This window comes from Cherax quadricarinatus, unplaced genomic scaffold (assembly GCF_038502225.1).
Source record: "Cherax quadricarinatus isolate ZL_2023a unplaced genomic scaffold, ASM3850222v1 Contig419, whole genome shotgun sequence".
NCBI lineage: Eukaryota > Metazoa > Arthropoda > Malacostraca > Decapoda > Parastacidae > Cherax > Cherax quadricarinatus.
Window position 1 is genome coordinate 126,025 of NW_027195445.1, and position 13,976 is coordinate 140,000.

Consider the following 13,976-nt stretch of genomic DNA (forward strand, 5'->3'; position numbering starts at 1 on the left):
AGAGAGTCTCAATACACTCAATAGACCCCTGGCTGTCTTCAAGATGGAGCTGGACAGATACCTAAAGTCATTACTGCATCAGCCGGGCTGTGGCTCGTATGTTGGACTACGTGGGGTCAGCAGAAACAGCCTAGTTGACGAGGCCATGATCCACCGAGAGGCCTGGTCATGGACCGGGGGGCGTTGATCGCCAGAATACCTTCCAGGTAGACTCCAGGTAGGTTACTAAATTACGTTAGGTAAGGTCTCCTAGTTAAGTTTGGTTCATAAATAAGAATATTTATATTATTGTCAGTGAAAAGAAAAAACTATCATTTTGTAAAATATTTTTTTTTTGATGGGATAAAGTTGCTAAAAGTGTTTCCACCTTTCTACTTGGAAGACGTTTCGCCGATCAGTGGTTGTATCAATTCACTGTAACGTCTTGACCCATTTCGTTTGATTCCATGTCCTTAAGGGAACACGAAGAACCACTACTAAGTCTGTTAAGTATAAGGACACAAGTGCAACTAATACGTCAATTTATTGTAGCAACGTTTCGCTCTCCAGGAACTTTTATTAAAGAAAAGATACCAGATGTTATAAATACCCTAAATTTGCTTCTAACAGATGAAATATGAATAATAAATATATATTCAGCAGCACTCTTCCTAGCCATTAAGGAGCCTACTTGCTAGGCCTCTTGTGCATCGAAATATTCTTGAGATATCCTCCACAAGATAGATATCCTCCACAAGATAGATATCCTCCACAAGATAGATATCCTCCACAAGATAGATATCCTCCACAAGATAGATATCCTCCACAAGATAGATATCCTCCACAAGATAGATATCCTCCACAAGATAGATATCCTCTACAAGATAGATATCCTCCACAAGATAGATATCCTCCACAAGAGAGATATCCTCCACAAAATAGATATCCTCCACAAGATAGATATCCTCCACAAGATAGATATCCTCCACAAGATAGATATCCTCCACAAGATAGATATCCTCCACAAGATAGATATCCTCCACAAGATAGATATCCTCCACAAGATAGATATCCTCCACAAGATAGATATCCTCCACAAGATAGATATCCTCCACAAGATAGATATCCTCCACAAGATAGATATCCTCCACAAGATAGATATCCTCCACAAAATAGATATCCTCCACAAGATAGATATCCTCCACAAGATAGATATCCTCCACAAGATAGATATCCTCCACAAGATAGATATCCTCCACAAGATAGATATCCTCCACAAGATAGATATCCTCCACAAGATAGATATCCTCCACAAGATAGATATTTTCCACAAGATAGATATCCTCCACAAGATAGATATCCTCCACAAGATAGATATCCTCCACAAGATAGATATCCTCCACAAGATAGATATCCTCCACAAGATAGATATCCTCTACAAGATAGATATCCTCCACAAGATAGATATCCTCCACAAGATAGATATCCTCCACAAAATAGATATCCTCCACAAGATAGATATCCTCCACAAGATAGATATCCTCCACAAGATAGATATCCTCCACAAGATAGATATCCTCCACAAGATAGATATCCTCCACAAGATAGATATCCTCCACAAGATAGATATCCTCCACAAGATAGATATCCTCCACAAGATAGATATCCTCCACAAGATAGATATCCTCCACAAAATAGATATCCTCCACAAGATAGATATCCTCCACAAGATAGATATCCTCCACAAGATAGATATCCTCCACAAGATAGATATCCTCCACAAGATAGATATCCTCCACAAGATAGATATCCTCCACAAAATAGATATCCTCCACAAGATAGATATCCTCCACAAGATAGATATCCTCCACAAGATAGATATCCTCCAAAAGATAGATATCCTCCACAAGATAGATATCCTCCACAAGATAGATATCCTCCACAAGATAGATATCCTCCACAAGATAGATATCCTCCACAAGATAGATATCCTCCACAAGATAGATATCCTCCACAAGATAGATATCCTCCACAAGATAGATATCCTCCACAAAATAGATATCCTCCACAAGATAGATATCCTCCACAAGATAGATATCATCCACAAGATAGATATCATCCACAAGATAGATATCCTCCACAAGATAGATATCCTCCACAAGATAGATATCCTCCACAAGATAGATATCCTCCACAAGATAGATATCCTCCACAAGATAGATATCCTCCACAAAATAGATATCCTCCACAAGATAGATATCCTCCACAAGATAGATATCCTCCACAAGATAGATATCCTCCACAAGATAGATATCCTCCACAAGATAGATATCCTCCACAAAATAGATATCCTCCACAAGATAGATATCCTCCACAAGATAGATATCCTCCACAAGATAGATATCCTCCACAAGATAGATATCCTCCACAAGATAGATATCCTCCACAAGATAGATATCCTCCACAAGATAGATATCCTCCACAAGATAGATATGGGGTACACGGTAAACTAGCCGCTTCAGCGAACAAATTTAATCTAATCCAATGCCTCTCTGTATCTTCAACACTCAGGATGTTGTCGTGCTGGTGGTTGTTGGTGATAGCAGTGGTGGAGGTGCTGGTGGGGCCATCCTCGGCAAAGGTTTACAAGAAGTGTGAGATGGCCGGGATACTGGAGCGTCAGCTACGTTTACCACGAGATCAGATCAAGAACTGTAAGGATTCTTAAGTTATTTATTTTCCCTTTACGTCTTAAATTTTTTGTAAGCTCTATAAGTGAATACACACACATACATACACACACACACACACACACACACACACACACACACACATATATATATATATACATATATATATATGTATATATATATATATATATATATATATATATATATATATATATATATATATATATATATATATATATATATATATATATATATATATGCAATAAGATCACAGTAAACAGTTGATTTCAGAATATGCAAAACAACCACTGTGAAAGAATAGAGAAGTTCCAAGCGCTTTCGTGACTACTCACATTATCAAGGAACAATGAAAGTAAAGCATCAAAGGAAGGTATATAAAGGGGTAGCCCACACCTCACTATCAGATCCCACAACAACGAAACACCTGGCGCGAGACAGCAGGCCCGCCAGCCGAACTAGACAGGTCCTTCATACAACCCACCAACAAACTATTCTACCCAAGAAATAAGAAATTTAAAAATACATTGGACAAATAATAATTTTTTAAATTTCTTCACACACACACACACACACACACACACACACACACACACACACACACACACACACACACACACACACACACACACACATATATATATATATATATATATATATATATATATATATATATATATATATATATATATATATATAGTAGTATATATATATATATATATATATATATATGGTAGTAGGTTGGTAGACAGCAACCACCCAGGGAGGTACTACCGTCCTGCCAAGTGAGTGTAAAACGAAGCCTGTGATTGTTTTACATGATGGTAGGATTGCTGATGTCTTTTGTCTGTCTCATAAATATGCAAGATTACAGGCATGTCTTGCTACTTCTACTTACACTTAGGTCACACTACACATACATGTACACATTTATTTATACACACTCATCTGAGTTTTCTTTGATTTTATCTTAATAGTTCTTGGTCTTATTAATTTTCCTTTTATATCCATGGGGAAGTGGAATAAGAATCTTTCCTCCGTAAGCCATGCGTGTTGTAAAAGTCAACTAAAATGCCGGGAACAATGGGCTAGTAACCCCTTTTCCTGTAAAGATTACTAAAAAGAATAAGAAGAAGAAAATTGTCAAAGTGGGAAGTCTGAATGTGCGTGGATGTTGTGCAGATGATAAGAAAGAGATGATTGTGGATGTTATGAATGAGAAGAAGCTGGATGTCCTGGCTTTAAGTGAAACAAAGCTGAAGGGGGTGGGAGAGTTTCAGTGGAGAGGAATAAATGGGATTAGGTCAGGGGTTTCAAATAGAGTTAGAGCTAAAGAAGGAGTAGCAATAATGTTGAAGGATAAGCTATGGCAGGAAAAGAGGGACTATAAATGTATTAATTCAAGGATTATGTGGAGTAAAATAAAGATTGGATGTGAAAAGTGGGTTATAATAAGCGTGTATGCACCTGGAGAAGAGAGAAGTGTAGAGGAGAGAGAGAGATTTTGGGAAATGTTGAGTGAATGCGTGGGGAGTTTTGAATCAAGTGTGAGAGTAATGGTGGTTGGGGATTTTAATGCTAAAGTGGGTAAAAATGTTATGGAGGGAGTAGTAGGTAAATTTGGGGTGCCAGGGGTAAATGTAAATGGGGAGCCTTTAATTGAGCTATGTGTAGAAAGAAATTTGGTAATAAGTAATACATATTTTATGAAAAAGAGGATAAATAAATATACAAGGTATGATGTAGCACGTAATGAAAGTAGTTTATTAGATTATGTATTGGTGGATAAAAGGTTGATGGGTAGGCTCCAGGATGTACATGTTTATAGAGGGGCAACTGATATATCGGATCATTATTTAGTTGTAGCTACAGTTAGAGTAAGAGGTAGATGGGAAAAGAGGAAGGTGGCAACAACAAGTAAGAGGGAGGTGAAAGTGTATAAACTAAGGGAGGAGGAAGTTCGGGTGAGATATAAGCGACTATTGGCAGAAAGGTGGGCTAGTGCAAAGATGAGTAGTGGGGGGGTTGAAGAGGGTTGGAATAGTTTTAAAAATGCAGTATTAGAATGTGGGGCAGAAGTTTGTGGTTATAGGAGGGTGGGGGCAGGAGGAAAGAGGAGTGATTGGTGGAATGATGAAGTAAAGGGTGTGATAAAAGAGAAAAAGGTAGCTTATGAGAGGTTTTTACAAAGCAGAAGTGTTATAAGAAGAGCAGAGTATATGGAGAGTAAAAGAAAGGTAAAGAGAGTGGTGAGAGAGTGCAAAAGGAGAGCAGATGATAGAGTGGGAGAGGCACTGTCAAGAAATTTTAATGAAAATAAGAAAAAATTTTGGAGTGAGTTAAACAAGTTAAGAAAGCCTAGGGAAAATATGGATTTGTCAGTTAAAAACAGAGTAGGGGAGTTAGTAGATGGGGAGATGGAGGTATTGGGAAGATGGCGAGAATATTTTGAGGAACTTTTAAATGTTAAGGAAGAAACAGAGGCAGTAATTTCATGCACTGGTCAGGGAGGTATACCATCTTTTAGGAGTGAAGAAGAGCAGAATGTAAGTGTGGGGGAGGTACGTGAGGCATTACGTAAAATGAAAGGGGGTAAAGCAGCTGGAACTGATGGGATCATGACAGAAATGTTAAAAGCAGGGGGGGTATAGTGTTGGAGTGGTTGGTACTTTTGTTTAATAAATGTATGAAAGAGGGGAAGGTACCTAGGGATTGGCAGAGAGCATGTATAGTCCCTTTATATAAAGGGAAAGGGGACAAAAGAGACTGTAAAAATTATAGAGGAATAAGCTTACTGAGTATACCAGGAAAAGTGTACGGTAGGGTTATAATTGAAAGAATTAGAGGTAAGACAGAATGTAGGATTGCGGATGAGCAAGGAGGTTTTAGAGTGGGTAGGGGATGTGTAGATCAGGTGTTTACATTGAAGCATATATGTGAACAGTATTTAGATAAAGATAGGGAAGTTTTTATTACATTTATGGATTTAGAAAAGGCATATGATAGAGTGGATAGAGGAGCAATGTGGCAGATGTTGCAAGTATATGGAATAGGTGGTAAGTTATTAAATGCTGTAAAGAGTTTTTATGAGGATAGTGAGGCTCAGGTTAGGGTGTGTAGAAGAGAGGGAGACTACTTCCCGGTAAAAGTAGGTCTTAGACAGGGATGTGTAATGTCACCATGGTTGTTTAATATATTTATAGATGGGGTTGTAAAGGAAGTAAATGCTAGGGTGTTTGGGAGAGGGGTGGGATTAAATTATGGGGAATCAAATTCAAAATGGGAATTGACACAGTTACTTTTTGCTGATGATACTGTGCTTATGGGAGATTCTAAAGAAAAATTGCAAAGGTTAGTGGATGAGTTTGGGAATGTGTGTAAAGGTAGAAAGTTGAAAGTGAACATAGAAAAGAGTAAGGTGATGAGGGTGTCAAATGATTTAGATAAAGAAAAATTGGATATCAAATTGGGGAGGAGGAGTATGGAAGAAGTGAATGTTTTCAGATACTTGGGAGTTGACGTGTCGGCGGATGGATTTATGAAGGATGAGGTTAATCATAGAATTGATGAGGGAAAAAAGGTGAGTGGTGCGTTGAGGTATATGTGGAGTCAAAAAACGTTATCTATGGAGGCAAAGAAGGGAATGTATGAAAGTATAGTAGTACCAACACTCTTATATGGGTGTGAAGCTTGGGTGGTAAATGCAGCAGCGAGGAGACGGTTGGAGGCAGCGGAGATGTCCTGTTTAAGGGCAATGTGTGGTGTAAATATTATGCAGAAAATTCGGAGTGTGGAAATTAGGAGAAGGTGTGGAGTTAATAAAAGTATTAGTCAGAGGGCAGAAGAGGGGTTGTTGAGGTGGTTTGGTCATTTAGAGAGAATGGATCACAGTAGAATGACATGGAAAGAATATAAATCTATAGGGGAAGGAAGGCGGGGTAGGGGTCGTCCTCGAAAGGGTTGGAGAGAGGGGGTAAAGGAGGTTTTGTGGGTAAGGGGCTTGGACTTCCAGCAAGCGTGCGTGAGCGTGTTAGATAGGAGTGAATGGAGACGAATGGTACTTGGGACCTGACGATCTGTTGGAGTGTGAGCAGGGTAATATTTAGTGAAGGGATTCAGGGAAACCGGTTATTTTCATATAGTCGGACTTGAGTCCTGGAAATGGGAAGTACAATGCCTGCACTTTAAAGGAGGGGTTTGGGATATTGGCAGTTTGGAGGGATATGTTGTGTATCTTTATATGTTTATGCTTCTAGACTGTTGTATTCTGAGCACCTCTGCAAAAACAGTGATAATGTGCGAGTGTGGTGAAAGTGTTGAATGATGATGAAAGTATTTTCTTTTTGGGGATTTTCTTTCTTTTTTGGGTCACCCTGCCTCGGTGGGAGACGGCCGACTTGTTGAAAAAAAAAAAAAAAAAAAAATATATATATCTATATATATCTATATATATCTATATATATATATATATATATATATATATATATATATATATATATATATATATATATATATATATATATATATATATATATATATATATATATATATATATATATATATATATATATATATATATATATATATATATATATATATATATATATATAATATATATATATATATATATATATATATATATATATATGTATATATATATATATATATATATATATATATATATATATATATATATATATATATATATATATATATATATATATATATATATATATATATATATATATATATATATATATATATGTATTTGAGTAAATTTTGAGCCCACCTAAAGAGGACTGAAATATAAAAATGAGTCTACATTTAGGTGTTAATGTTGGTAATATTGATGTAAGTGTTGATGACTGATGGTAATATTGATGTAAGTGTTGATGACTGATGGTAATATTGATGTAAGTGTTGATGACTGATGGTAATATTGATGTAAGTGTTGATGACTGATGGTAATATTGATGTAAGTGTTGATGACTGATGGTAATATTGATGTAAGTGTTGATGACTGATGGTAATATTGATGTAAGTGTTGATGACTGATGGTAATATTGATGTAAGTGTTGATGACTGATGGTAATATTGATGTAAGTGTTGATGACTGATGGTAATATTGATGTAAGTGTTGATGACTGATGGTAATATTGATGTAAGTGTTGATGACTGATGGTAATATTGATGTAAGTGTTGATGACAGATGGTAATATTGATGTAAGTGTTGATGACTGATGGTAATATTGATGTAAGTGTTGATGACTGATGGTAATATTGATGTAAGTGTTGATGACTGATGGTAATATTGATGTAAGTGTTGATGACTGATGGTAATATTGATGTAAGTGTTGATGACTGATGGTAATATTGATGTAAGTGTTGATGACTGATGGTAATATTGATGTAAGTGTTGATGACTGATGGTAATATTGATGTAAGTGTTGATGACTGATGGTAATATTGATGTAAGTGTTGATGACTGATGGTAATATTGATGTAAGTGTTGATGACTGATGGTAATATTGATGTAAGTGTTGATGACTGATGGTAATATTGATGTAAGTGTTGATGACAGATGGTAATATTGATGTAAGTGTTGATGACTGATGGTAATATTGATGTAAGTGTTGATGACTGATGGTAATATTGATGTAAGTGTTGATGACTGATGGTAATATTGATGTAAGTGTTGATGACTGATGGTAATATTGATGTAAGTGTTGATGACTGATGGTAATATTGATGTAAGTGTTGATGACTGATGGTAATATTGATGTAAGTGTTGATGACTGATGGTAATATTGATGTAAGTGTTGATGACTGATGGTAATATTGATAAAATGTTGATGACTGATGGTAATATTGATGTAAGTGTTGATGACTGATGGTAATATTGATGTAAGTGTTGATGACTGATGGTAATATTGATGTAAGTGTTGATGACTGATGGTAATATTGATGTGAGTGTTGATGACTGATGGTAATATTGATGTAAGTGTTGATGACTGATGGTAATATTGATGTGAGTGTTGATGACTGATGGTAATATTGATGTAAGTGTTGATGACTGATGGTAATATTGATGTAAGTGTTGATGACTGATGGTAATATTGATGTAAGTGTTGATGACTGATGGTAATATTGATGTAAGTGTTGATGGCTGATGGTAATATTGATGTAAGTGTTGATGACTGATGGTAATATTGATGTAAGTGTTGATGACTGATGGTAATATTGATGTAAGTGTTGATGACTGATGGTAATATTGATGTAAGTGTTGATGACTGATGGTAATATTGATGTAAGTGTTGATGACTGATGGTAATATTGATGTAAGTGTTGATGACTGATGGTAATATTGATGTAAGTGTTGATGACTGATGGTAATATTGATGTAAGTGTTGGTGACTGATGGTAATATTGATGTAAGTGTTGATGACTGATGGTAATATTGATGTAAGTGTTGATGACTGATGGTAACATTGATGTAAGTGTTGATGACTGATGGTAATATTGATGTAAGTGTTGATGACTGATGGTAATATTGATGTAAGTGTTGATGACTGATGGTAATATTGATGTAAGTGTTGATGACTGATGGTAATATTGATGTAAGTGTTGATGACTGATGGTAATATTGATGTAAGTGTTGATGACTGATGGTAATATTGATGTAAGTGTTGATGACTGATGGTAATATTGATGTAAGTGTTGATGACTGATGGTAATATTGATGTAAGTGTTGATGACTGATGGTAACATTGATGTAAGTGTTGATGACTGATGGTAATATTGATGTAAGTGTTGATGACTGATGGTAATATTGATGTAAGTGTTGATGACTGATGGTAATATTGATGTAAGTGTTGATGACTGATGGTAATATTGATGTAAGTGTTGATGACTGATGGTAATATTGATGTAAGTGTTGATGACTGATGGTAATATTGATGTAAGTGTTGATGACTGATGGTAATATTGATGTAAGTGTTGATGACTGATGGTAATATTGATGTAAGTGTTGATGACTGATGGTAATATTGATGTAAGTGTTGATGACTGATGGTAATATTGATGTAAGTGTTGATGACTGATGGTAATATTGATGTAAGTGTTGATGACTGATGGTAATATTGATGTAAGTGTTGATGACTGATGGTAATATTGATGTAAGTGTTGATGACTGATGGTAATATTGATGTAAGTGTTGATGACTGATGGTAATATTGATGTAAGTGTTGATGACTGATGGTAATATTGATGTAAGTGTTGATGACTGATAGTAATATTGATGTAAGTGTTGATGACTGATGGTAATATTGATGTAAGTGTTGATGGCTGATGGTAATATTGATGTAAGTGTTGATGACTGATGGTAATATTGATGTAAGTGTTGATGACTGATGTTTCACGTTTAATAATATTGAAATTTTGTTGATTTTTTTTTCACCGAACTTTCACCACAATCCTAAACTACAATCATCATCACAATCACCACCATAACCACAATGTCATCACCACTATCCTAAACTACAATCATCATCACAATCACCACCATAACCACAATGTCATCACCACTATCCTAAACTACAATCATCATCACAATCACCACCATAACCACAATGTCATCACCACTATCCTAAACTACAACCATCATCACAATCACCACCATAACCACAATGTCATCACCACTATCCTAAACTACAACCATCATCACAATCACCACCATAACCACAATGTCATCAACACTATCTTAAACTACAACCATCATCACAATCACCACCATAACCACAATGTCATCACCACTATCCTAAACTACAACCATCATCACAATCACCACCATAACCACAATGTCATCACCACTATCCTAAACTACAACCATCATCACAATCACCACCATAACCACAATGTCATCACCACTATCCTAAACTACAACCATCATCACAATCACCACCATAACCACAACACTGTCATCGCCACCACTACCACGCAACATTACTACACTGAACCATTCCCATCACACACACACACACCACCATCACCACCACAACACACCACCATCACCACCACAACACACCATCATCACCACCACAACACACCACCATCACCACCACAACACACCACCATCACCACCGCAACACACCACCATCACCACCACAACACACCATTACCACCACAACACACCACCATCACCACCACAACACACCACCATCACCACCACAACACACCGTCACCACCCCAACACACCACCATCACCACCACAACACACCACCATCACCACCACAACACACCGTCACCACCCCAACACACCACCATCACCACCACAACACACCACCATCACCACCACAACACACCACCATCATCACCATAACACACCACCATCACCACCACAACACACCACTATCACCACCACAACACACCACCATTACCACCACAACACACCACCATCACCACCACAACACACCACTATCACCACCACAACACACCACCTTTACCACCACAACAAACCACCACAACACACCACCATCACCACCACAACACACCACCATCACCATCACAAACACCACCATCACCACCACACACACCATTACTATCACACACACCACCATCACCACCACAACACACCACCATCGCCACCACATACACCATCATCACCACCACAACACAACACCATCACCACCACATACACCACCATCACCACCATATCAACACCATCACCAACGCAACACAACACCATCACCCACAACACAACACCATCACCATCACACACACCACCATCACCACCACACATACCACCATCACCATCACACACACCACCATCACCACCACACATACCACCATCACCATCACACACACCACCATCACCACCACACATACCACCATCACCATCACACACACCACCATCGCCACCACATACACCATCATCACCACCACAACACAACACCATCACCACCACATACACCACCATCACCACCATAACAACACCATCACCACCGCAACACAACAACATCACCACTACAACACCATCACCACCATAACACACCTCCATTGCCACCATAACACACCACCATCATCACCACAACACACCATTATCACCACCACGACACACCATTACCATCACAACACACCACCATCACAACACACCACCATCACCACCACAACACTCCACCATCACCACCACAACACTCCACCATCACCAACACAACACTCCACCATCACCACCACACATACCACCATCACCATCACACACACCACCATCACCACCACGACACACCATTACCATCACTACACACTACCATCACCACCACAACACTCCACCATACACCTACCACAACACTCCACCATACACCTACCACAACACTCCACCATACACCTACCACAACACTCCACCATACACCTACCACAACACTCCACCATACACCTACCACAACACTCCACCATACACCTACCACAACACTCCACCATACACCTACCACAACACTCCACCATACACCTACCACAACACTCCACCATACACCTACCACAACACTCCACCATACACCTACCACAACACTCCACCATACACCTACCACAACACTCCACCATACACCTACCACAACACTCCACCATCACCACCACGACACACCATTACCATCACAACACACCACCATCACTACACACCACCATCACCACCACGACACACCATTACCATCACTACACACCACCATCACCACCACAACACTCCACCATACACCTACCACAACACTCCACCATACACCTACCACAACACTCCACCATACACCTACCACAACACTCCACCATACACCTACCACAACACTCCACCATCACCACCACCACACACCATTACCATCACAACACACCACCATCACCACCACGACACACCATTACCATCACAACACACCACCATCACCACCACAACACTCCACCATCACCGACACAACACTCCACCATCACCACCACGACACACCATTACCATCACAACACACCACCATCACTACATACCACCATCACCACCACAACACTCCACCATCTCCACCACAACACTCCACCATCACCACCACAACACTCAATCATCACCGCCACAACACTCCACCATCACCACCACGACACACCATTACCATCACAACACTCCACCGTCACTACACACCACCATCACCACCACAACACTCCACCATCACCCCCACAACACTCCACCATCACCGCCACAACACTCCACCATCACCACCACGACACTCCACCATCACCCCCACAACACTCCACCATCACCGCCACAACACTCCACCATCACCACCACAACACTCCACCATCACCGTTACAACACTCCACCATCACCACCACAACACTCCACCATCACCGCCACAACACTCCACCATCACCACCACAACACTCCACCATCACTACACACCACCATCACCACCACAACACTCCACCATCACCACCACAACACTCCACCATCACCGCCACAACACTCCACCATCACCACCACAACACACCACCATCACCACCACAACACTCCACCATCACCGTTACAACACTCCACCATCACCACCACAACACTCCACCATCACCACCACAACACTCCACCATCACCACCACAACACTCCACCATCACTGCCACAACACTCCACCATCACCACCACAACACTCCACCATCACCACCACAACACTCCACCATCACTGCCACAACACTCCACCATCACCACCACAACACTCCACCATCACTGCCACAACACTCCACCATCACCGACACAACACTCCACCATCACTGCCACAACACTCCACCATCACTGCCACAACACTCCACCATCACCGCCACAACGCTCCACCATCACTGCCACAACACTCCACCATCACCGCCACAACGCTCCACCATCACTGCCACAACACTCCACCATCACCCCCACAACACTCCACCATCACTGCCACAACACTTCACCATCACCACCACAACACTCCACCATCACCGCCACAACGCTCCACCATCACTGCCACAACACTCCACCATCACCGCCACAACACTCCACCATCACCACCACAACACTCCACCATCACCGCCACAACACTCCACCATCACCACCACAACACTCCACCATCACCACCACAACACTCCACCATCACCACCACAACACTCCACCATCACCGTTACAACACTCCACCATCACCACCACAACACTCCACCATCACCGCCACAACACTCCACCATCACTGCCACAACACTTCACCATCACCACCACAACACTCCACCATCACTGCCACAACACTCCACCATCACCACCACAACAC

The 13,976-nt window shown here is 39.9% G+C and overlaps 1 protein-coding gene across 2 annotated transcripts in view; it reads left to right on the forward strand.

Annotated features, from left to right (window-relative positions):
* The window catches only part of LOC128703299 (lysozyme C-like), a 45,660-nt gene that overhangs the window by 17,766 nt on the left and 13,918 nt on the right, over nucleotides 1-13,976 (forward strand). For both annotated transcript variants that reach the window (XM_070080411.1, XM_070080412.1), the window contains exon 2: nucleotides 2,551-2,693. In XM_070080411.1, coding sequence (XP_069936512.1) covers nucleotides 2,551-2,693 — 143 coding nt within the window. The remainder of the gene's footprint in view (nucleotides 1-2,550; nucleotides 2,694-13,976) is intronic.